Here is a 26,157-nt window from a genome sequence, read left to right as displayed (position 1 = left end):
TTTCACTTGTACAGTGGTAGCCCGGGTTACGTCCTTAATTTGTTCCGGGTTACAGTACATCAGTGTTTTTCAATCACTGTTCCGCGGCACCCTAGTGTGCCGCGAGATGTTGCCTGGTGTGCCGTGGGAAAAATTGAAAAATTACTTTATATATAATCAATATAGGCACAGAGTTAAATTTTTTAACATTTTCTAATGGTGGTGTGCCTCGTGATTTTTTTCATGAAACAAGTGTGCCTTTGCCCAAAAAAGGTTGAAAAACACTGCAGTACATGACCTGAAAGACGTAACCCAAATAATAGACCGGAAAAATTGCTTCTGCGCATGCGCGAATCGTGTGCGCTTCGGGTTGCGCTTCCGGGTTAGCGGAGTTCGTAACCTGAAAAGTACGCAACCTGAAGCGTACGTAACCCGAGGTACGACCGTATGTTAACACAGCATGTTCTTCAATCAGGTGTTGGCATTCAGACCAAATGTATTGCAGTGTAGGTTTGTGTCCAGGTGATGGCTGGGCAGCTGAGTCCGTGGCTCTTCAAAACAGTGAAAAATTAATAAATGAGATTTTTTGAAAAAATAATAGAAAGGAGCAGGAGACCAGGGTGGGCTGCAGGGCTCCAAGTCTGATTGTTTATGAACCCCTTATGAGTGCACTGCAACTCAACTAAACTGAGGGGGAAAGGGAGGCGGCGCCAGCAGGAGACAACTTTCGGACATCTAGTAGTCAAAAGTGCAAGTTCTTTGGTACAGAGCTTGATGTTCTTTTTGTGCTCTTCAGGGAACTGTGGCTCTGCCTTCCTTCAGATAGATGTGGGACGATCCTCCTGGCCTCTAGACCAGAGCTACCTCACTCTGTTGCCCACCACAGCCTTGATGACGCCCGCTGATGCAAAGCTGGATAAGAACCGTTCTGCAGTCCGGATGTTTAAAGAAGGTAAGAAGGTACGCGGGTGGCGCTGTGGGTTAAACCACTGAGCCTAGGGCTTGCCGATCAGAAGGTCGGCGGTTTGAATCCCCGCGACGGGGTGAGCTCCCGTTGCTCGGTCCCAGCTCCTGCCAACCTAACAGTTCGAAAGCACATCAAGTGCAAGTAGATAAATAGGTACCACTCCGGCGGGAAGGTAAACGGCGTTTTTGTGTGCTGCTCTGGTTCGCCAGAAGCGGCTCAGTCATGCTGGCCACATGACCCGGAAGCTGTACGCCGGCTCCCTCGGCCAATAAACCGAGATGAGCGCCGCAACCCCAGAGTCGTCTGCGACTGGACCTAATGGTCAGGGGTCCCTTTACCTTTTAAGAAGGTGGGCACTCTTCAGCCATGTGGAGCCACCTGAGGACTGTAAATGGCCTGGATTGTATTTGCCCGGCATCTCCCTGTCTGTGCCCCACAGGAGACTTCCTGGCTTCAGCTCTAGGCGAGAAGTGGGATCGTATCAGACTCACCTGTAGCCAGCCTTTCCACAAGCGCACGCAGTTCGGTCTGTCCTTCATCCGAATCCGCACTCCACAGGACACAGACGACAGCAAGCCAGACACGGCCTCTAGTCCTAATCAGGTACAGATCCATGGGTCATAGGTAGCTATCCTGCAATTTTACGCAAGTGTGGGGGCCCGAAATCCAGCAAGTAAAGAATATTGTGCGCAAACTGGACATTGAAACTAGTGAAGTTGTTTGTGTATATAAATAAATAAAATAATACAACAAAGTAAGGTGTGCACAATCTCCCTGTAGTGTTCATGCAGGATAAATAAGGAATAATACAATTGTCTAAAGACATTGTGTGGGTTGAGCGGGACATTCCGATACCCCTGAGGTTGTGTTGAGTGCAAAGCTTCCTGCTGGTCTGGTGGCAAAATATGATTTTCTTATGAATCCTACATGACCTGAATCTGGCTGTATTAATTGGCTGTGTCTTAAAACTCCATTGCTGGCTAGCAAGGGGGTCACGTCTCTCTTTTCCAATTTGGTTGCTGTTTAGTTCACAAGCACATGGCAAAAGGATGTGTTCTTTGATAATCCCTGAGAACCCCAACATATGTTTCCTTTGATGTTATTTCCTGATGGCCTGGCGCCTGGCAGGGATCTGCCAAGAAGATTTCTCTCTTATCTGTATCCTGTTTCTTTCTATCTACCGTATTTTTTGCTCCATAAGACGCACTTTTTTCCTCCTAAAAAGTAAGGGGAAATACCTGTGCGTCTTATGGAGCGAATGGTGGTCCCTGGAGCTGAATTGCCCAGGGGCCAAAAGCAGATTGTGCTTTTTATTTTACAAAGAGAAAAGGGAGTGTTGAAAGGACCCCGCTCAGCAGCTGATCAGCAGGAGATCGGGAGAGAGATAAGAGTCCCCGGCTCCCTTTCAGCCCCGCCCTCCTTTGTTGAATGTGCTGCAGAGGGAGGTTGTTTGTTTCCCCAGGACATGTGACTGGCTGATTAGATTATCTGTCTGAAAACAGTAGAAATGGCTCCCTTTCCTTAAGATTTTTCAGAAATGTGAGTTAAACCCCATAAAAATGGGGCTTTTCCTCTTTGCTTTTCCCCCTTTGCAAAAGGAGCTTTGCTTTTCCCCCTTTGCAAAAAAAGCTGCAAAACCTTTAGCTGATCCTCAAAACAAAAACAACAAAAAACCCCTAGGGCTTTTCCCTTTGCAAAAACAGCAGCAAAACCTTTAGCTGATTCTCCAAAAAAAACAACAACCCCAAACCCCAGGGCTTTTCCCTTTGCAAAAAAAGCTGCAAAACTTTTAGCTGATCCTCAAAAACAAAACAAAAAACAAAACAAAACAGGGCTTTTAGAGGAGGAAAACCAGAAAAATATTTTTTTTCTTGTTTCCTCCTCTAAAAATGAGGTGCGCCCTATGGTCCGGAGCGTCCTATGGAGCGAAAAATACGGTACCTCATCTTTGGAATGCTAATTAGGATTGTAGCCTAGGAAGTAGGGTTAGATCAAACCGGTTTTCTGCTAAGTTCAAAGATTCTTTGTTCTCCACATGTCCACATGGCCTTGGGAAGGTGACACTGGATGCTGTTCATTGGCTGATTTTGAATTTGGGAAGGCGGGGTTTTTGTGAATAAAGATACCTGTATGAGAGCGGGAAAGGAAGCTCGCTCTCTTCCCCATTTTCTTTCATACAGGTCGTTTGCTGGTTCAAACTTCCTTGTCTGTCTCTATTCTTTGAACTCACGCATCGTGGTTTGAATCATAAACACCACATCTCCCCATTTATTTATTTCTTTCAAATTAAAATTAGAATCGGGAGGCTGTCAGTTCTGCTGTTCGTCTGCTCAAAAACCTCCCTCCCCCCCCCCCAGGAAGTCTATAAAATTATCCATGGAGAAAGTGAATAAAGCAAAAGTTTTTTTCTCACTCTCTCACAACACTAGAACTTTTTGACATCTTCAGTGAAGCTGGAGATTCAGGACAGATGAAAGAAAGTATTTTATGCATCACGTAGTTGAATTACGGCACTTGTTTGCAGGATGCCTTAAAAGACGGTTAGACATGTTCCGCTTCTACTGCCGGGGCAGTAATGCTTCTAAATACCAGTCGCTGGGAATTGCAGAAGGTGAGAGTCCTGTGGGGCTCAGATCCTGCTTGCCGGTTTCCCACAGGCACCTGGTTACGAGAACAGGATGCTGGGATTTGGCCTGATCCAGCAGATTCTTCTTATGTTCCCTGCAATATGAAATCACTCGAGGGATTTTTGAAGGTCTGCTGTTCCTAGCAGCCACCATTATTCAAAAGCACAGTGACCTTGTTCTACCTTGCTTTGCCTGCCAGAGTCTTGGTAGACCATCAACTTGCCATGAGTCAACAGTGCGATGCAGCAGCTAAAAAAGCCAATGCAATTCTGGGCTGCATCAAGAGGAGTATAGCATCTAGATCAAGGGAAGTAATAGTACCACTGTATTCCGCTCTGGTCAGACCTCACCTGGAATACTGTGTCCAGTTCTGGGCACCACAGTTCAAGAAGGATACTGACAAGCTGGAACGTGTCCAGAGGAGGGCAACCAAAATGGTCCAAGGCCTGGAAACGATGCCTTATGAGGAACGGCTTAGGGAGCTGGGTATGTTTAGCCTGGAGAAGAGAAGGTTAAGGGGGGATAGGATAGCCATGTTCAAATATATAAAAGGATGTCATCTAAAGGAGGGAGAAAGGTTGTTTTCTGCTGCTACAGAGAAGCGGACACGGGGTAATGGATTCAAACTACAAGAAGGAAGATTCCACCTAAACATTAGGAAGAACTTCCTGGCAGTAAGAGCTGTTGGACAGACAGTGGAATTTGCTGCCAAGGAGTGTGGTGGAGTCTCCTTCTTTGGAGGTCTTGAAGCGGAGGCTTGACAGCCATCTGTCAGGAATGCTTTGATGGTGTTTCCTGCTTGGCAGGGGGTTGGACTGGATGGCCCTTGGGGTCTCTTCCAACTCTAGGATTCTATGATTCTATGCTTGTGAGCATCCCTGAGGCCTTTGACTGGCAAAATACTGAGCCAGGTGGGCTGTTGTTCTAGCCCAGAAGGCCATTCTGATGATAGATAGATAGATAGATAGATAGATAGATAGATACTTTATTGTCATTGTACGTTGTACAACGAAATTGCCACCCCACATTTACAACCACACATACACACCATCCTTCGCGACTCCCCAAAGATCATATCATTTGGTTACAGCATTTAAAATAGTTACAGCTCTTGGATAAAAACTGTTTTTTAGTCTATTTAGTCTATATTATACTGATGAGCAAAATCTGTTGTCTGTGTTTTTTTTGTGTTTGAGCTGAGCTATAGAGGGGGGCGGGGGAAGGAAACAAAAGGAGTTTAAGTCTAGTATCTTACACAGGAATTCCTCGGTTTGCTAATTCCTGATCTAATGATTGATCTCTTAAATGTTACCTCTCTTCTTGCACCCTACCTGCTGCCCACAGGCTCCTTCCAAGTCCGGCAGCAGCAGCCCATGGCTCTCCAATGCAGCCTTCTGCAGGACGTTCTTCCCAGAGGCGCCATCGTAAGTATCTGCATCCATTGCCAGTCTGCATCCGTTGCTTGCATCCACCAGTGGCACAGGGCTCCCGGGAGGATGGACAGAAGGGAATGCTGAAATGAATGACAGTCTGAAAGTTCTGGAGGTCTTCAGGGAAAGGCTGGACAGTCATCAGTTCCATTTTTGGACAGGGCAGGTTGGAGCAATAGAGAACAGACGGTCCTTTCCCAGCTTCTAACTCTGTCCTTGTACGAAACAAAATAGAAAATTCTTTCCAGTGGCACCTTAGAGACCAACTGAGTTTGTTCCTGGTATGAGCTTTCGTGTGCATGCACACTTCTTCAGATACACTGAAATGGAAGTCACCAGATCCTTAAATATAGTGAGGGGGTGGGGAGGGGTATTGCTCAGAAGGGTGGTGGGAATGGGTGATCAGCTGATAGGTGTGGAAAACCTGTTGACGACTCTTAACGGCTGCAATTAGTCTTGCAGGGAAAGGCAAGGGGTGAGATGGCTAAAGATAGCTTTGTTATGTATAAACAAAACAGAAAATTCTTTCCAGTAGCACCTTAGAGACCAGCTGAGTTTGTTCTTGGTATGAGCTTTCGTGTGCACACACACTTCTTCAGATACACTGAAACAGAAGTCACCAGATCCTTAAATATAGTGAGGGGGTGGGGAGGGGTATTGCTCAGAAGGGTGGTGGGAATGGGTGATCAGCTGAAAGGTGTGGAAAACCTGTTGACGACTCTTAACGGCTGCAATTAGTCTTGCAGGGAAAGGCAAGGGGTGAGATGGCTAAAGATAGCTTTGTTATGTATAAACAAAATCGAAAATTCTTTCTAGTAGCACCGTAGAGACCAACTGAGTTTGTTCTTGGTATGAGCTTTCGTGTGCATGCACACTTCTTCAGATACACTGAAACAGAAGTCACCAGATCCTTAAATATAGTGAGGGGGTGGGGAGGGATATTACTCAGAAGGGTGGTGGGAATGGGTGATCAGCTGATAGGTGTGGAAAACCTGTTGACGACTCTTAACGGCTGCAATTAGTCTTGCAGGGAAAGGCAATGGGTGAGATGGCTAAAGATAGCTTTGTTATGTATAAACAAAACAGAAAATTCTTTCCAGTAGCACCTTAGAGACCAGCTGAGTTTGTTCTTGGTATGAGCTTTCGTGTGCATGCACACTTCTTCAGATACTTCATGCACAATTCTTCAGATTGTTATGTATAATGAGATAAGAATCCAATGTCTTTGTTCAGACCAGGTTTCTCCATGGTTTTAAGTTTGGTGATTATTTGCAATTCAGCCACTTCTCTTTCCATTCTATTTCTGAAATTTCTTTGTATTAAGACAGCTACTTTGAGATCTTTTATAGAATGTCCTGGGAGTTCTTTTATGTCCTTGTAGTTCTTTTGCTCACGCCTGTCTCTTGGTAGCAGCATTGCTTCCAGGAAGCTGGAGTCTTGGTTCTGCAGCTGTTGGGTCTCTCTTTGCAGGAGCACCAAGGAGGAAGCGGCGCTAAAAAGCCGGCTGCAGCAGCTGGACCCAGCCTCCAGCCCTGGCGCCTGTATGAGCCGCCCGGCCAGGATGGTGCTGCAGGTGGCCTTTGCCCGCAAAAGAGCCTTCCCCCTGGTGCCTGGCTCCACTCCTCCTTCTGCAGAGAGCAAAGAGGACGGGCAGAGCCAGCCTGAAGCTCAGGAGCCAGTTGTGTCGCGTGAGTATTGGGGATGCAGAGGGGGGTGGGGTGGAGAGATGGGGACACTTCAGTCTGCCGAGAAGCTACCCCTCCAAGCACCAACATGGGGGCAGATCCACAAGGGGGAATTCAAACTATGTTTGATGTTACAGGTAGGTAGCCGGGTTGGTCTGCTATAGTCAAAACAAAAGAAAAAAATTCCTTCCAATAGCACCTTAGAAACCAACCGAGTTTGTTCTTGGTATGAGCTTTCGTGTGCATGCACACTTCTTCAGATACACTGAAACAGAAGTCAGCACACCCTTATATATAGTGAGAGGGTGGGGAGGGGCATGACTCAGAAGGGTGGTGGGATTGGCTGATGGGTGTGGAAAACCGGTTGACGACTGTTAACGACTGCAATTGGTCTTACAGGAAAAAGCAAGGGGTGAGATGGCTAAAGATAGCTTTGTCGTGTATAATGAAATAAGAATCCAATGTCTTTGTTCAGACCAGGTCTCCCCGTGGTTTTAAGTTTGGTAATAAGTTGCAATTCAGCAACTTCTCTTTGCAGTCTATTTCTGAAACTCTTTTGTAATAAGGCAGCTACTTTGAGATCTTGTATTTTCCTTGCTTTTTCCTGTAAGACCAATTGCAGTCGTTAACAGTCTTCAACAGGTTTTCCACACCCATCAGCCAATCCCCCATTCCCACCACCCTTCTGAGTCACACCCCTCCCCACTCTCTCCCCTATATATTAGGGTCTGGTGACTTCTGTTTCAGTGTATCTGAAGAAGTGTGCATGCACACGAAAGCTCATGCCAAGAACAAACTTAGTTGGTCTCTAAGGTGCTACTGGAAGGAATTTTTTTATTTCTTACTTTGTTTCAACTATGTTTGATGTGTTGAACTGGTCTTGAGAATATTCCAGCGCGTGCCAGAAAGAGTGGCTTGAGCACCCTGGGATAGTGTCTTAAATCTTAAAACCTTGGACTGACTAAGCCAGATTCCTGATGGATCTTTGCTGCTGATTGGGGTTTTTTCCCCCTGGATCCTTTGTTGCGACTAGAGGTGCAGGTGGCCTTGGTGCCAGAGAGTGCATTATACCGGATTAGGCTTATGGCCCAACTATGACCCTCTCTGGTTAGGGATAGCTTGACTTCAGTTATCAGGTGTGCAGCCTGGGAGTCACTTTGGACTCACAGCTGTCCATGGAGGCGCAGGTCAATTCTGTGTCCAGGGCAGCTGCCTACCACCTCCATCTGGTACGCAGGATGAGACCCTCCCTGCCCGCAGACTGTCTCGCCAGAGTGGGGCATGCTCTGGTTATCTCCCGCTTGGACTACTGCAATGCGCTCTACGTGGGGCTACCTTTGAAGGTGACCCGGAAACTGCAATTAATCCAGAAACCGGCAGCTAGACCGGTGACTGGGAGCGGCTGCCAAGACCACATAACACCGGTTCTGAAAGACCTACATTGGCTCCCAGTGTGTTTCCGAGCACAATTCAAAGTGTTGGTGCTGATCTTGAACGTCCTAAATGGCCTCAGCCCAGTAGACCTGACGGAGTGTCTCCACCCCCATTGTTCAGCCCGGACCTGGCAGAGGGCCTTCTCGGTGGTGGCGCCCACCCTGTGGAACACCTTCCCACCAGGGGAAACCTAGCCAGATGGGCGGGGTATAAATAAATAAATTGTTGTTGTTGTTCTTAGAACATAAAACCAATAAAAAGTTGACAACTTTGAGCTCTGGTCTCCTCAGCTGAAGTCCTGTCCCCACCGCCCACTATGTGTGACAGTGGGTATCTGCTTGGGGTACAGACACTGGCTGGCGAAGGCAGGGGAACGGTCCGCCCCAGGTGCCATCCAAGGGGGTGAATGACATTGCGGCCACCCCCTGGGGCACTTGGGGCGCAACCCCGGTACCCTCGCCGCTCACCCCTCCCGACAAGTGCCACGCCCCCGGATGTATACCACTCCCGGTGCCAGAGCAGGTAGCTCCGTCACTGGGTACAGCATGGCAGTATGGTGATGATGATGATGATAATGTATACCCGCCCATCTGGCTGGGTTTCTCCAGCCACTATGGAATAAGGGTTTTCATCAATGCCTTATAAGGAACGGCTTAGGGAGCTGGGTATGTTTAGCCTGGAGAAGGGAAGGTTAAGGGGTGACATGATAGCCATGTTCAAATATATAAAAGGATGTCATCTAGAGGAGGGAGAAAGGTTGTTTTCTGCTGCTCCAGAGAAGCGGACACGGGGCAATGGATTCAAACTACAAGAAAGAAGATTCCACCTAAACATTAGGAAGAACTTCCTGACAGTAAGAGCTGTTGGACAGTGGGATTTGCTGCCAAGGAGTGTGGTGGAGTCTCCTTCTTTGGAGGTCTTGAAGCGGAGGCTTGACAGCCATCTGTCAGGAATGCTTTGATGGTGTTTCCTGCTTGGCAGGGGGCTGGACTGGATGGCCCTTGGGGTCTCTTCCAACTCTAGGATTCTATGATTAGTGGGTGGACAGTCCTGCCTTGTGGAGGAGGTAGGTAGCCGTGTTGGTCTGCCGTAGTCAAAACAAAATAAAAAATAAAAAAATTCCTTCCAGTAGCACCTTAGAGAGAAACTAAGTTTGTTCTTGGTATGAGCTTTTGTGTGCATTCAGTTATCTGAAGAAGTGTGCATGCACATGAAAGCTCATACCAAGAACAAACTTAGTTGGTCTCTAAGGTGCTACAAGAAGAAGAAGAAGAAGAAGAAGAAGAAGAAGAAGAAGAAGAAGAAGAAGAAGAGTTTGGATTTGATATCCCGCTTTTCACTACCTGAAGGAGTCTCAAAGCGGCTAACATTCTCCTTTCCCTATTTTGTGGAGGAGAGTTTGGGCAAGATCTCCTGTTTGGTGATCCTTTGTTTCCATCTCTTTGTGTGGGATCTTATTTGCTGCGGAGCAGTGAGTCTTACCGGACACACCAGCCCTGCATGACTAATGTTGCCGACTTGGTTCATCTTGCAGGGCCCAAGCAGGAATCGTCTGCCAGAAGAGGGGGCACGAAAACAAGTCGAAGACGGGCATCATGCAGCAACCTGACGAGGTGATTTGGCCGTGTGGCGAATTTCCTTCCGGTTCAGTCCCAGTCAGCTGCCCTCCAGATGCAGCTCAGGGTTCAAGGTGCTGGTTTCTCAGAGCAAATCTGTGGCCATCTCTGCATCCTGCAGCTTCCGTTAACCCCCTCAAAAATAGATGACCTTTCAGGACTCCTAAAGGGCGTGATACTGGTGGAATGACCTGAATGCAGCCTGTTATAATGTGGGAAATTAATGCAGTCTGATTTGTTACATCCCTGAAAATAGCAGACAAATAGTGTACGTGTGCTGAGCTGTGTGTGGTATAAAGGGAGACTTTAAAATCTTCTAAATGAGCAACAACCTTCTCCGCAGGTCTGCAGCAGCTTCTTCTGTCAAGCGTAGGGACAATTCTCGAAGGGAGAGAAGAGCCCCAGGCCAGCAGGGGAGACCGAGGAACATGGGAGGCGAAGAGGAGGAAGAGGAAGAGGAAGAGGGATGGCCTAGAAAGAGAGAGGTGGAGTTGGGGGTGTGCCCCATCTGTGCGGGTGAGTAATAGAATGGAAAGAGCAGCTGTGTTGTAGTGGTTAAGAGCGGCAGACTCGTAATCTGGGGAACCGGGTTCGCTTCCCCACTCCTCCACATGCAGCTGCTGGGTGACCTTGGGCTAGTCACACTTCTCTGAAGTCTCTCAGCCCCACTCACCTCACAGAGTGTTTGTTGTGGGGGAGGAAGGGAAAAGGAGAATGTGAGCCGCTTTGAGACTCCTTCGGGTAGTGAAAAGCGGGATATCAAATCCAAACTCTTCTTCTTCTTCTTCTTCTTCTTCTTCTTCTTCTTCTTCTTCTTCTTCTTCTTCTTCTGCAAGCCTGGGGCTTGAAAAAGCATGTCGCTAATAACAGATGGCAAATTCAAATAAGCTGCGTGCCAGGACTTTGTGCGAAAATTGGGCAGAGGGAGGCAGCTGCCTCAGGTGACAGGAGCTGAGGGGCGGTAGCAGCACTACCTCTTTGGCTGTTCCCCTCTGTTAGAGGGCAGAATCGGAGGTGCACAGCACCCCCTAAACTAGCCGGCACCCTTCAGGTGTGCTGGGGGATGCTGCTATCCTGTTGTCACCTTCTGAGAATGGAAGGGGGTCGTGTGAGGGATCCTATTCCCTCCCCCGTAGATACTTCCCCAACTGTGACTCTCCCTAAGTTTCACTGACCACTAGGATGAATCCTTCAGTGTTTATATGGGAGTTGTCTCTGGGGTACCTCAGTGCTTCACGTTCGAAACAACTCTTGCCACCTTTGGGATCTCCCGCCCTGGGTTCCCAAACTACTGCAGCTTGCCTTCCCTTTTTGGCAACTGCGTGGCACCTTTGGCTTCCCTGCCCAGTCCTCTGTATGCCAGGAAAATAAGCCACCCGTTCCCTCTATCACAGGAAACCCTTAGTGCTTTTCCCCTCAGCACCACCTCTTGAGGCACTGACGCACTGCCAGAGTCCATGAACGTTTAAGCACTTTTAACTTTATTAAGGTAACTTGAAAACATGGATGTCTTGAGTTAATGCTGGTACAAATCTTCTTATATAATTCAGCTCAGTTATAATCTTTCCTGCATCCCGTTAGCAATGGTAATGACCTTTCCTCCCATTCCCCAAAGCCTAACCTCCCAGTTTCTCTTTCTAAACCTCCACACCCAACTGCCAAACCCCCAACTGCCTTTCAAGGTTGTTCCCCCTCCTTTTAGAATGCCAGGTAGCTCCGCCTCCCAGGGAACACCCACCTAACATGGGAGTGATAGGTTAACCCATGATGAACCAGGCATTATTCCGCCACAGGTCGCACCATTGCATCCTTTGCCTCTGGCAGCAAAATGTCTTGGGCCAGCTCTGCTATCCGCAATCAATCGCTGAGTAGCAGTTTATTTTCAAATGATGCTTTCTTTGTGTTTTTGTGTTTGTTTGCCTGCTTGCTTGCTTGCTTGATGTTTCCTGCCTTGGATTTGCAACACGTGGCACTATTTGGCGAGGAGAACTTGTTGGGAGAAGATAGCGTTTTGTTTGCACCCTGCTGTTTGGGGGGGAAGATAGCGCGTTGTTTGCACCACGCTCAAGTGACTGGCGACGTATTTGCAACGTGCAGGACGGTGGCACGCGATGCTGTTGCAGTCGTATTTTCTGACCTCAGCTGGCAATCTCAGACTGGATGGTGGCCAGAGACATGGGTGGGAGAGAAGGGGGGGTGCTAGCTTCTGATGGCTCTTGTCAGATCCTGTTGCCTCCTTCCGCAGGTCATTTCCCCACCAATCTCTTGCCAGCTCATGCCTCCAGCTGCGGAGAAGAGGATCTTGAAGCGAGCTTTTCCTCCTCGCCTCCGTCGTCGTGGGAAGAGCTTGTTGCAGACTGCGTCCACTGCCCCATCTGCCGGTTCGGCTTCCCCGCTGCTGAGATAGAGAGGCATGCTAGCAACTGCGGGGAGCCGGATGAGGCCCCGGTGAATGGACCCTCCTGGCTTTGGGCAGAACAGGCCGAGTAGATTGGGTGCAAGTGCCCCAGGGCAGGCGGCCTTCGCTGGTCAAGCCTTTCAGTCGCATGTTTGGTGATCAGCTGGGATCAGGATGTCGCCAGAACAAGGAGCCCACAAAGGACACACAGCGCTGCCACAGGGTTGGAAGTGAGACCAACGAGAAGGGAGTAAGAACTCCAGTAATCGGGGCGGGGAGCATGTTATTTGCGTTGCAGCGCCAGCACCCCTTACTCTCCCTCTGGTCTGATTCTTCTCACCAACATCAGCGCACGCCAGATCGCTGGGGCTCATCCTGATTTGATGCTGTAGTTCACGGCCAAGACTGTCGGAAAGATTCCTCGGATAGGCGGTTTCTTCCCCTCTCCCTCAAGGAAGCTGAGGGGCAGGCACTGCACAGGCCCATCCTGGTCTCTTTTCCGTACAGACCAGCAGCACGGAAAACAAAGACTGAATTTAATGTTTGCAAGCCTTGCCAAACTCCTGTCCTCCCTGGCTGGGGCTCCTGGGAGCTGTAAGTTCTGCAACATATGGAGGTTCAGGACCCTTTGGACCAAGGGGCCAGTTGTAGGAATGTGCCGGTGACAATCTTTGTTGTTAAAAGTTGGGTTTTTTCCTGAAAGGTTGTGTTGTGTGTCGCTGAATGAACCAATTGCCCCCCCCTTTTTTAAATTTCCCTCTGCACATTCATAGGCACCAGTATTTCGAAGGGAACCCCTGTCCTGCACTACAATTTAGTGAGGGGCTTCATGCATCTTCCCCTTTCCCCGGCAGGGCACGTGCAACGTCTCTTTCCGATACTTTCTGTTGTTGCAGAAATGCCCCACCGTAATAGAATCTTAGTGACCCACTGCTATTATTTGTTGTTGTTGTTGTTCAGTCGTTGAGTCGTGTCCGACTCTTTGTGACCCCATGGACCAGAGCACGCCAGGCACTCCTATCCTTCACTACTACTTGTTGAAATCCAACGAAGCTGAGTGTTGAGAGATTCAGCAAACATTGAAAGTCCTTCTTCACGCTGCGCAGAGTTGAACCCCCTCCCACAGGAGACAGTGACGGCCACCGACTTGGATGGCTTTGAAAGAGGTTTAGACAAATTCGTGGAGGAGAAGGCTCACCAATAGCTTTTTGTTGTTCAGTCGTTCAGTCGTGTCCGACTCTTCGTGACCCCATGGACCACAGCACGCCAGGCACCCCTATCCTCCACTGCCTCCTGCAGTTTGGCCAAACTCATGCCAGTCGCTTCGAGAACACTGTCCAACCATCTCGTCCTCTGTCGTCCCCTTCTCCTTGTGCCCTCCATCTTTCCCAACATCAGGGTCTTTTCTAGGGAGTCTTCTCTTCTCATGAGGTGGCCAAAGTACTGGAGCCTCAACTTCAGGATCTGCCCTTCCAGTGAGCACTCAGGGCTGATTTCTTTGAGAATGGATAGGTTTGATCTTCTTGCAGTCCATGGGACTCTCAAGAGTCTCCTCCAGCACCATAATTCAAAAGCATCAATTCTTCGTCGATCAGCCTTCTTGATGGTCCAGCTCTCACTTCCATACATCACTACTGGGAAAACCATAGCTTTAACTATACGGACCTTTGTCGGCAAGGTGGCGTCTCTGCTTTTTAAGATGCTGTCTAGGTTTGTCATCGCTTTCCTCCCAAGAAGCAGGCGTCTTCTAATTTCGTGACTGCTGTCACCATCTGCAGTGATCATGGAACCCAAGAAAGTGAAATCTCTCGCTGCCTCCATTTTTTCCCCTTCTACTTGCCAGGAGGTGATGGGACCAGTGGTGATGGGACCATTATTTGTGAGCTACCTCTTAAAAGGGAAAGAAAAGCAGCTGCCCTCATTGCTCCGCCCACTTTTAGCTCTGGCCCCGCCCACCACTGGAGTGCGGCCCTCCGAATGTGAGCCAGAAGGGAAGGCGGCCCTTGGGGTGGGAAAGGTTCCCCCAGCCCTGTCCCAGTTGCCCCAGGTGATCCAGGTTTAATTCCAAAATGTTGAATGGCGCTTTGGCTGTTCCGCTTGCTTAATGTTTGGAATGATATTCCGCTGTGGCGGCAAGCAGACCACTCCTGTTGTATGCCGCTTGCATGAACGGCCATGTGCTCTTGGGCCGGGTGCACTTGGACCCTGTTCCCGCATGGGAAGCCTGCAAACAGAGTCTCCCCGCTCTTGTCTCCCGGCAAGTGTTACTCAGAGGCATGGCGGCCTCAGGCAGTAGCCATCGAACCCAGCTGATACAGTATAGGAAAAAACCTGCTCCTTTTCCCTTGTGGGGTATCCAAGAGCACGTATAGAGTCCTTAAGTGGGTTCCCTATCGGTAGGAGAAAACACCAGAGGCCAACATTGAGAAGCAAAGCAGCTAGTATTTTTTTTTAATATAATTTTTATTATTTTTTACACTATACTACTACAATATAAAATAAATCAAACATTTCCATACATTTTCCACTTCGGCTTACAAAGCCATGACTTCCCTCAATCCCTCCACGTGGTTTTCGGAATTATATCTTGATATTATACTTCTTTAATCAACCATTGCTTACATTATCATAAATCTCATGCATACTCTAACTACCATACTTACAATAATATTTCTACACATTAACTACAAAACTTCTTGGAATCCTATTAGCGTATTCAATTGTGAATTGTCTTTTAAATAATTCGTAAACTTTAACCAGTCTTTGATGAATTTCTGGTCCCGCTGTTCCCGGATTCTTCCCGTCATTTTGTCCAGTTCTGCATATTCCGTCAATTTCGCTGTCCATTCTTCTTTCGTCGGTAATTCTTCTTGTTTCCATTTTTGTGCTAGCAAAATCCTAGCTGCAGTCACTGCGTATTGGAACAGTCTAATGTCCTTCTTTTCAATGTCTGTACCTACAATACCTAATAAGAAAGCTTCAGGCTTCTTAACAAAATTATATTTCAACATTTTTCTTAACTCATGATATATCATATCCCAATACATTCTCACCTTCTTACACTCCCACCACATATGATAAAAGGTACCGACACTTTCCTTACATTTCCAACACTTATTATCCAACTTATACATCTTTGCTAGTTTAACTGGGGTAATATGCCGAGAAGCAAAGCAGCTAGTAAGCCTGATCTTTATTAAACTGTTGCAACAGGGTCCCCACTCACCACACGCAGGAGGAACCCGGAACAATGGTGCGCAAGCCCTTATGTAGACTTTTGAAATGGCCCACCCTGTAGCCCAAGACCACCCCCGAAAACATCAAACATACATCACAGAAGGGGGCAGTCTACAGCAGAAATCCTGTCTGCCAGGATACCTGATAATGGTCACTGGTTGCCTTACCTGGGCAGCCTGGCCATTCTTTTGTGATGGCAAATACTTCATTCCCCGCAACCAGGTCACAGGCTCGCCCTGTTCATACACAAATACGCCCTTCGGACAGGTAAGCAAAAGACAATGGAGAGGTTTTCCCATTTCTTTCCTTCTTGCAGAGAAACATTTGAGGTCAATTTGGGAGAGTCAAAATGGTTTGGGAGAGTCAAAATGGCTTCAGGACTGCTCTCCCGAACTATTTCAGACACATGGTTTATATACATATGTATGGGCTTGCCTTGTACATTTATGAACATTTATTTTATATTTGAGACCTTGGAATTCTTGTAACACTAGCCATGGTGCTTGAAGCCATTACCACATCGGAGGCCACCACTGCTTCCTATGGGCGTGAGTTCCAAAGTTCCATTGCGCGCTGTGTGAGGTTCTTCCATCTGAATGTTCCAGCATTCAGTTTCATTGGCTGGCCCCTCTGGGCTCTAGTATTTAGTAGAGAGAGGGAGAAAACCTTTCCTTGATGAAGCACACACTCTTCTCTTTAATAAGGTAAAGGTACCCCTGACCGTTAGGGTCGAGTCGCAGATGACTCTTTGCGGTGCTGGTGGCGCTGTAGGTTAAACCACAGAGCCTAGGGCTTGCTGATCAGAAGGTCGGCGGTTCGAATCCCCACGACGGGTTGAGCTCCCGTTGCTCGGTCCCAGCTCCTGCCCACCTAGCAGTTTGAAAGCACGTCAAAGTGCAAGTAGATAAATAGGTACCGCTCCGGCGGGAAGGTAAACGGTATTTCCGTGCGCTGTTCTGGTTCGCCAGAAGCGGCTCAGTCATGCTGGCCACATGACCCGGAAGCTGTACGCCGGCTCCCTCGGCCAGTAACACGAGATGAGCGCCGCATCCCCAGAGTTGGACTCGACTAGACCTAATGGTCAGGGATCCCTTTACCTTTACCCCTGACCGTTAGGGTCCAGTTGCGGATGATTTGGTTTGCAGCGTTCACCTCGCTCTATAGGCCAAGGGAGCCGGCATTTGTCCGCAGACAGCTTCCAGGTCATGTGGCCAGCATGACTAAGCTGCTTCTGGCGAACCTTCCCGCCGGAGCGGTACCTATTTACTTTTACTTTTGACGTGCTTTCGAACTGCTAGGTGGGCAGGAGCTGGGACCGAGCAACAGGAGCTCACCCTGTTGCGGGGATTTGAACCGCCGACCTTCTGATCAGCAAGCCCTAGGGGCTCTGTGGTTTAGACCACAGCGCCACCACGTCCCTTAATAAAGCAATAATAGGTGTTTAATAAAGCAAGACCCAAATGACCCTGCAGAGGAAGGCGGGAGGAAATCCTTCACCTGGGCAACTGGATAGAAGCTGAATTGACCACAACCCACTGGGTGAATTACCTGGAAAGGAAATCACGAAAGGAGAGAATTACGCCACCCACTCAACGCTCCATTCTCCAGTTGTCCCCCTTGCTGCCACCTGAGGCAGGAAAGAGAAAGGGAAGGGGGGGCTAGCAGGGCAGATGTGCAAAGGGAGAGAGGCAGAGAGGAGGGAGCTGAGAGCAGGAAGCTGCTGCTGCTGCTGTGACAAACAGCCCAGGCTCCTGGGGGAGCAGGGTGAGGCCTTGCCGGAGGCTGCCCATGGCGTTCATGTGGCAACCCAGCCCCCTTGGGGGTTGGCAGGTGGGCGCCGCTGCGCTCCTGCCTGCTCCTGCCCCTGCCAGGGAAAAACAAGAGATCCGCCCAGGCAGAGGGCTGGAGAGGAGAAGCAGGACACCTTCTTTTCAGCCAGGCCTTCCCCGGTTTCGTTCTGCTGGAAGGGGAAGGACTTGGAGCATCTCTTGCCAGCCACACCTGTGAGGAGCTGTCACATCTGCCCTGGGCGAGATGGCACTGGAGTTGGATGGAATCGCGGTGAGTGCAGAGCGGGGACGGGGGGGGGCTCCACGATGTGACAGACAGACAGACAGACAGACAGACATGCCCTTTTGGTTTGGGTGACTTTCTCTACTGTCGGCTGCTGCTTCTCTGCTAGATTTTCTGAATGGCTGAGAGGCGAGCTTACGTTTTGCCCCAGCAGGGAAAGGTCTCAGCCCTCTCTAGGATGCTGGAGTGCGCACTAGCTAGCAGGCAGCTGGACTGCATCTACTGCAGACCTTACTTGGTGCCAATCCAAGGAATTATTCTTACAGTTGTTTCTGTAGCGAAAGGTAGTTGGTCTCCTGCCCGCCTCTCCTGCTCCCACATCCTAGCTCCTGCTTCAACGCCAGGCTCCTCCTGCCCTTGGGCTCTGGGTGAGAGTCACGGGGTCCTGCAGCCTCACTTTTTAGCCGTCCTGCACGACGGCTCCCTGCCTCCTCCGTTGCACCACCGGTGGCTGCCGTTTACTCTCGGGTGCTAAACAGCCGGCAGCAATGCGGCAACAGCTCTGCCTCCTTTGCTATCCCCCACCCAGATAATGCCTCTCGGGATAGCAATGGAGGTAGGTGCTCCACTCCAGACGCAGCCGGCTGAGCCTTGTTACCTGGGCCTTTTCCGAGTGGCTGTCAGCAAGCCCCCACACCCTTTGCCTACTTCCTCCACAAGCAGCTTCCCCAGGGACTCGTTTTCAAATCGATTTGGCCCTCCTGTGCCAAGGCAACATCTTGCGAATTCAATCAGGCACAGCCAAGAGGGGAAGTGGAAATGGCACTCAGAAAGCGAGGGACTTAATTACCGAAGAGGTAATGAGTTGGGGCTCTGGGGAGGCAGGTAAGCCACCTGGGCTGGGGTGGTTCTTTCCATCGCCTTTTGGGACATGACCAATTGCAGCAAATAAACACACACACACCCCCTGCAGCTTTTGCCAACCGGTGCTCGGGAGGCAGGGTGGACATCTGTCCAGAAAAGGTTGCTCTAAGCGCCATCTAGGGACACGGGTGGCGCTGTGGGTTAAACCACTGAGCCTAGGGCTTGCTGATCAGAAGGCCGGCGGTTCGAATCCCGTTGCTCGGTCCCTGCTCCTGCCAACCAAGCAGTTCGAAAGCACGTCAAAGTGCAAGTAGATAAATAGGTACCGCTCCGGCAGGAAGGTAAACTGCATTTCCTTGCGCTGCTCTGGTTCGCCAGAAGCGGCTTAGTCCTGCTGGCCACATGACCCGGAAGCTGTACGCCGGCTCCCTTGGTCAGTAAAGCGAGATGAGCGCCGCAACCCCAGAGTCGGACACGACTGGGCCTAATGGTCAGGGGTCCCTTTACCCTTTACCTTTAAATGCCATCTGGTGGTAGCCCGATATCTGCTGTACTGCTGGCTACGGAGCCGAAAAGATCTAGATTCAGGTGTGAGCATTGGTTTTCGCTCGCTGTGAAATCTCGAACCGTCTTCTCTTCTCTCCTCCCCTTCTGAGAGCCTTGTTACATTTTTTCATTTCACTTTTTTAATTTGTATGTTACCTTTCTACATCAGCCAAGGCAGGTTTACCACAACAAAATAGACAACAAGGATCACACACCTTATGACGATCTGACCCAATGCAAAAAGTCATAATAAAAATGTTACTTTAAAATATGCCTAACGTAATGTTCAATAAACCGTTAGAACAGAACCGTACGCGATAAAATTAACTCTCAGAATATCAACAAATAATAATTAAATGGAAATTCACTCTTAACAATTACTATAAATAATTACCAAACTGTAAAGAATAGAAATAGCAGCAAATCACAATGCATAAAACACCACAATGCATACAAAAACATGTAAATGGGTAAGCGTGAGAGGCTGCTAACCAGGGATAGCTGTGGGCAGGATCCCTGCACTGCAGGGGGTTGGACTGGATGACCCTCGAGGTCCCTTCCAGCTCTAGAATTCTATGAAATTGAGGAACAAAGACAAACGACTTATAAAATTATTATTTTTTTAAAAAAAAATTACTACAAATTGGAAGGAAGATGGTGGGGGATTTCATGCACACAAAATTACATTTTTAAGAATTAATTTTGGCCTCCAAAGCATTTGATTCCTTGCATGGTGAGCTCCTGCGAAGAGAGATGGTGGAAAACATGCAGGGTGCCTTCGTGGAAACCACTACAAATTGTGTTGAAACCAATGGATAGGGAGAGTGTGACAGGACTCTCAGTAAATAAGAACCCAAGAAGAGCCTGGTGGATCAGGCCCATAGCCCATCTGGTCCAGCATCTTGTTCTGCCAGTCAGGGCCAGATGTATCCGTCTTAAAGGCTGAAAGAAAGGTTAAGTATTTAGATGAAGTTGATTGAATACATGGAACTCGCAGAACTGACCGCGAAACTCCGAGACCAGAGGGAAGAAACGGTGCAGGACAATTGGAAGAAACTTAAAGACTACAGTAATGCCAGAAGTTAGATTAAGATAGGATATAAGAAGTAGTTAGGAATACGATATGTTTGTTTTTGTTAGGAGTAAGATTAAAGTTAAATGATGATTATCTATATATATAAAATGCAAGTGTCTCTGCGTCCAGTCCGTGTGTCTCTGGGTTTGCGCAACTGAGCATGTGCCCCAGGGACACAGGGATTGGAGCAGAGAGACACGAGCAGCGTCGGCAGTTCAAGCGGGGCGGTTTAAATGGAACGCCGGCGCTGCAGAGGACGAGGGGAAGCCGAAGAGGGAGGTCACGCTGCTGCTCCCGCTGCTACAAGGAGAGCCTGTTGCTGCTGACCCCCTCCTGCCCCGTTGGCCTGCATGGCGCTGCTGCCTCTCTTCCACGCCCCCACCTCCCGCTAAAGCAGGCTTTGGCAGGCGGGCGGGGGCGGGGCGGGCAAGCAAGGCTTCTCCGCTAATGCGGAGAAAGCCCTGCTTGCCTCTCCTCCACCCCCCCAACCACCCGCTAAAGCAGGCTTTGGCAGGGGGTGGGGGTGGGGCGCCAGCCCCCTCCACATATGTTCTAGCGCCCGTTTTTTAAACGGGCTTAAACCACTAGTTGTTTATAAAGATTAAGATTCGATGAGAAAGAAGATTTTACAATGTTATAAAGTTACTAAAGAAGATTAGAAATGAACGCAGAAGAGAAGATGCGAGGAGGTCCCCAAACAATGTTAGGAATAAGATAAGGATAGTTAAATAAGTGTTTGTTAAGATTTTTGTTTGTTTTTTGTAGTGTTGTAGTTTTTTGTTGTATTTTGTAATTTGTGTGTGTTTTATTGTAAAAATTTAATAAATTGCTTTAAAAAAAGAAAGAAAGAAAGGTTAAGTATTTAGGCGTATGGGTAACAGCAAATAATATAAATTTGTATGAAGATAATTATTAAAAACTTGGGAAGCTATTAAAAGAAATTTGCAAATCTGGAATAGAATGAATTGTTCACTATTAGGTAGAGTGTATTACCGAGAATGTTATTTTTGTTTCAATCAATTCTGGTGATTGGCAAGACAGATTAGAAAGATATTTCTAAATATTTTTGGCAAGGAAAAAAAACAAGAATAAAATATAAAATCTTGATAGATGCAAAAGAAAGAGGAGGTTTTCCCCTGCTGGATATGAGACTATATTATGAGGCATTTTGTCTTGGTTGGTTGAAGGAATAGATAACATTAGAGAATTCACATATTCTATATATTTAAAGAAGATTAAATAAATGAGCAAATTAAGTTAATTTGGATATGCAGAAGATACTTAAAAAATGAATTTAAGAAACTATAGAAAGAGGGTGAAGGAAGTTAAGTTTTGAAATGTCAAAATGATTGTAAAATTAGTGAAATGTATAAAATTAGTGAAATGTATAAACTTGAAAAGTATAAATAAATAAATGGAAAAAAGGAATTGACCCTTGTCTTTCATCCACCCCCTTAGCAACCCAACTGGAAAGAAATTGTGAACAAGAAGTTGAAGTTCCCAGAAGGCCTCCTCAATGCCATCCAAGACGGGCAACTGATGAAAGTCCAGCAGCTGCTGCAGGTGAGTGATGGGATCCTGAGGCAGCTGGATGAGGCCGAGGACCGGGCGTGGAGAGAGGCTCTCAACCTGGCCATCCGCACGGGTGTCGAGGAGATCACCAAGACGCTGCTGCGCGTTGTCAAGTTTGACTTCCGTCAGATCCACGAGGCCTTGCTGGTTGCCGTGGATACCAACCAGCCTACCGTGGTCAAGCTGCTACTGGACCGCCTGGACCAGGAGAAAGGCCGCAAGATGGACACCAAGTCCTTCTCCTCGGCCTTGTTTGACAACTCCATCGACAACTCGCGCTTTGCCCCGGGTGTGACGCCCCTCACCTTGGCTTGCGAGAAGGACCTCTACGAAATCGTGGACATGCTCATGAAGAAGGGCCACGCCATCCCGGGGCCGCACAAGGTCTCGTGCTCCTGCCTGGAGTGCTCCAACGGCCGCAAGTTTGACCTGCTCAAGTTCTCGCTTTCTCGCATCAACACTTACAAGGGCATCGCCAGCCGGGCGCACCTCTCCATCGCCAGCGAAGACGCCATGTTGACGGCCTTCAAGCTCAGCCGAGAGCTCAAGCGCCTCTCCAAGAAGGAGCCCGAATTCAAGGTCTGTCTCTGGCCGCACCCATTGCATAGGTGTCAGGGACTGGACTGAGGAGGAATGGTGGGAGCCCCCTGAACCTTCTGAAGGGCCGGAGGACAGTATTGATTTAGAACAGCGGTTTGCAGAGGGGCATAGTCAAGAGGGGGAAATATGGGAAATACTGGGTGAGGAACAGCTAGAAGAGGAAACACCAGGAGAGAGATAGCTGGCAGATTCAGTGTCCTTGGACGGCATTCCTGACTCCCCCCTTCGCCCAAGACTAGACAGGCTTTGAGAATGCAGCAGCAACAAACTCAGATTACCCAATGCTGGAGTGGCGTAGATCAAAGCAGACGGATGGGGTGAGCCTCTACTGGGAGCCACACCATTTCTAGAGAGATATGCCCTCCTTTGTCACTTGCTGTGATTATTAAATACTGTAAATTGGTAAGAATGCTCCTTTGGTTTGATCTGCTTATTTACTGCCACCGAGGGAGGGATCGGATCCCCTGAAGCCTGACAGTAGGTCAAGGTGGGGAACATCTATGGCCCTCAAGGTATTGGTGGACCACAACTCCCATCATCCCTGAACATTGGCCGTGTGGGCTGAGAGTCCAACAACACCTGGAGGGCCACTGGTTGTTCCTCAGCCTTGACGATGAGATTGCTTTTTAATTGCACAATATTCACATCACAAGCCTAATTCTTCAGAATTGGGGTGGGCCCTTGTGCTGCCCTTCCGAGCCGGAGCCAGATCCTTCCTTCCTTGACCCTGCCTTGTCCTTGTCCTCCCGTCCAGCCCGAGTACCTGGCCCTGGAGCAGCTGTGCCAGGAGTTTGCCTTTGAGCTGCTGGGAATGTGCCGCAACCAGAGCGAGGTGACGGCCGTCTTGAATGACGTGGCGGATTCCTCAAATGACGAGGAAGAGGAGGACCTCGATGACCAGGCCTTTGAGGAGGGCATCCCCAACTTGGCGAGGCTTCGCCTGGCTGTCAACTACAACCAGAAGCGGGTGAGCTGGTCAGAGGAACATGATCTGGGGGGCAGCAGGGAGCAGTGCCGGATTTAAGGCAGTGTGGGGTGTTCTCCTGCACAGGGCGCCGAGCTGAGGGGGTGCAAAACTATGACGTAGCACAGTATGTGCAGAGGGGGGAAGGTGCCAGATTTTGTCCTCAGGGCGCCATATTACCAAAGTCTGCCACTGGTGGAAGGAAGGTATTAAATATTCAGGAACAGTCAGAAGCCCAATATAACTTTGTTTATTCAACAGCTCACTCCCATATTAAAACAAGAACACACTCTGAAAGCCCAACAACAAGAACTGCCAGTTGGCAGGTGACAGTTGACAGAGCTTGCCATTAGAACTTTCATCCACCTACGCTCTGCGATTGGTTAGAATCATAACGTGTTAAACCCAATACATAACACTCCTCCCCCCAACTTCCTAACAAAAGGAACAAACATAGTCATCAAAGTGTGCTGGCCTTTTCCGCTCCCGCTGGGACCGTCGTGGTTCCTGTGCCCGAATGGGTGACCCAGGAGGTTCCTCCGGTACCTGCGGTCTAAGTGGAGAGGCCAGCTCTGAAGGGGTAATGGCCAATGGCACCATTGAGGACTCCGGCCTGAAGTCACCTTGCTGGGGTAACTCGGTCACCGGCAACCCATCTGGTTCCCACCCTGGCCTGGGCACAGATTCTCCCAAAGTACCCATTTCTCTGTACTCTGGTTCTGCTTGAAGTTCCCTGTTCGGAGGTGTCCTGGTTCTGATCTGGTCAAGGTGTCTCTTCCAAACCAGACCCCCCTCCAGCCCTACCTCGTAGGAGACCGGACCTGTACAGCGGGCAATGGTACCTGGGACCCAACCCTGTCCGGGCCCATAGTTCCGGACGTACACAGTGTCCCCAGGGAAGAACCCTCTAGGAGCCCCCCGCACCACAGTCGATGGCCGTTGCTCAAGAGCCCGGTCGGGGTGCATACGATCAAGGAGGGTAGTGAGCCTCCTTCCCATAAGCAACTCCGCTGGGCTCCGGCCGGTCACTGCGCTTGGAGTGGTGTGTTGGGCCAATAAGAACTCCGCTAACCGGAGAGTCCAGTCACCATGCACTATGCGCCTCAGTGCGTCTTTGGTAGTACGGACCATGCGTTCAGCTTGGCCATTAGTGGCTGGGTGAAAAGGAGCGGAACGAATGTGGCGGATTCCATTCTTTGTTACAAATTCTTTGAATTCCGCCGAAGTAAAAGCAGTCCCATTATCACTCACCATTGTGTCTGGCAAGCCATGTGTTGCAAATAGCTTCCTAAGCGCGTTTATAGTTGCTCTCGTGGACACGGTTGAGGTAGGCACCACCTCTAGCCACTTGGACTGAGAGTCGACCACTATTAGGAAGAGTTGGCCCTGAAAAGGCCCCGCGAAGTCCACGTGCACCCGGGACCATGGGGACTGTGTGGACTCCCAGGACTGTACTGGAGCCTTGGGTGGATCCGGCCGGGAGACCTGGCAGGGCTCGCAACGTTTCACCCAACCCTCTATCTCCGCATCTATGCCTGGCCACCACACATAGCTACGGGCCAATGCCTTCATCCGGACAATTCCCGGGTGAGACACATGCAGCCCTTCTAAGACTTTTTTTTTTAACGGGGTGGGGACTATAACACGGCTACCCCATAACACGCATCCTCGGTGAGTAGACAGCTCGTCTTTGCGGGCTGTGTAACAGGAAAATTCTGGACCCGGCTTCCCGGGCCACCCCCTCCCCACCCAGTCCGAGACACGGGCCAATAGTCTGTCCTTCGCGGTTGCGGCAGCAATGTCCTTCACATGCAGGGGCTGGTCAGGTAAGTCTTCCAGCCGCAGGATCTGGTGGGCAGGAGCAGGGTCAGGACTGCTCTCCGGCAGTGGCAAGCGGCTGAGCGCGTCTGCGTGACCCATGGCTTTCCCAGGTCGGTGCTGTAGTGAGTATTGGTACCCGGCCAGGAAAATGGACCAGCGCAATACTTGTGGCGAAAGCATCTGGGGTGTCTGGCGGTCGGGCGCAAAGAGTCCCAGGAGTGGCTTGTGGTCTGTAATGATTGTGAAAGGCCGACCATAAAGGAAGTCATGAAACTTTTTGACTCCTTTAACTATTGCCAAACCCTCCTTGTCGATCTGGGAGTAGTTGCGCTCTGCCGACGTGAGAGTTTGGGAGAAGTAAGCCACTGGAACTTCCCTCCCATCTGGGAGCTGGTGGCCCAGTACTGCGCCCACTCCATAAGGGGAAGCATCGCAAGCCAACACCACCGGAAGCTTTTCGTCGAAGTGTGCCAACACTAAGTTGGACACAAGCAAGTCTTTGACCCCTCGGAAAGCCTTGGCCTGTCGAGGGCCCCAGATCCATGGTGCTTTTTTGTCCAGGAGCCTGTGCAAAGGCTCAGCTACGGCTGCCTTGTGTGGCAGGAATGCATGATAAAAATTAAGAAGTCCCAAGAAGGCTTGTAACTCTGCCTTGTTCTTTGGGTCTGGGGCATCGCAAATGGCGCGCACTTTGTCCTCTGCTGGATGCAGGCCATCCGCGTCAACCCGGAACCCCAGGAAATCCACACTGCTAACTCCCAACAGGCACTTTTTCTGCTTTACTTTAAGTCCTGCTGCCTGGAAGCGTTGGAGCACTGTCCGTAATCTGGCGGTAAAGTCCTCTTTTGATGATGCGGCAATCAGCACATCATCGAAAAACGGTGTGACTCCGGGAATGCCTTTAAGGAGACGATCCATTAGGCTCTGAAATAACCCTGGGGCCACGCAAACTCCAAACTGTAGGCGTTTGACCCTGAAAGCACCCCTGTGAGTCACGATTGTCTGGGCGTCTGCGGTAGCCTCATCAACGGGCAGCTGCTGATAAGCTTGCGCTAAATCTAACTTCCCGAAAATCTTGGCCCCAGCCAGGGTCGCTAACACGTGGTTCACTACTGGAACCGGGTATGCGTGGTCCTGTAAGGCCCGGTTCAGGGTGCATTTGTAATCACCACAAATACGGACTGAGCCGTCTGGCTTAACCGGTGTGACAATTGGGGTTTCCCAGGTTCCCGAATCTACCGGCTCTAAGACCCCTTGTGCGACTAAGCGATCAAGCTCCTCATCGATCCTGGGTTTCAGCGCAAACGGGACTCTACGGGCCTTGACCCG

At 49.4% G+C, this 26,157-nt stretch overlaps 1 protein-coding gene across 1 annotated transcript in view; it reads left to right on the top strand.

Moving 5' to 3' along the window:
• The window catches only part of LOC117045026 (short transient receptor potential channel 2), a 58,700-nt gene that overhangs the window by 5,825 nt on the left and 26,718 nt on the right, over nucleotides 1–26,157 (top strand). Inside the window, exons 4-12 of the mRNA XM_033145814.1 lie at nucleotides 776–931; nucleotides 1,386–1,549; nucleotides 4,918–4,997; nucleotides 6,474–6,695; nucleotides 9,657–9,812; nucleotides 10,082–10,254; nucleotides 11,984–12,186; nucleotides 21,330–22,022; nucleotides 22,798–23,010. Coding sequence (XP_033001705.1) covers nucleotides 776–931; nucleotides 1,386–1,549; nucleotides 4,918–4,997; nucleotides 6,474–6,695; nucleotides 9,657–9,812; nucleotides 10,082–10,254; nucleotides 11,984–12,186; nucleotides 21,330–22,022; nucleotides 22,798–23,010 — 2,060 coding nt within the window. The remainder of the gene's footprint in view (nucleotides 1–775; nucleotides 932–1,385; nucleotides 1,550–4,917; nucleotides 4,998–6,473; nucleotides 6,696–9,656; nucleotides 9,813–10,081; nucleotides 10,255–11,983; nucleotides 12,187–21,329; nucleotides 22,023–22,797; nucleotides 23,011–26,157) is intronic.

Source organism: Lacerta agilis, chromosome 4, assembly GCF_009819535.1.
Source record: "Lacerta agilis isolate rLacAgi1 chromosome 4, rLacAgi1.pri, whole genome shotgun sequence".
Lineage (NCBI taxonomy): Eukaryota > Metazoa > Chordata > Lepidosauria > Squamata > Lacertidae > Lacerta > Lacerta agilis.
Note: the sequence above shows the minus strand (reverse complement) of the source record. Positions and strands in the feature narration are given on the sequence as shown.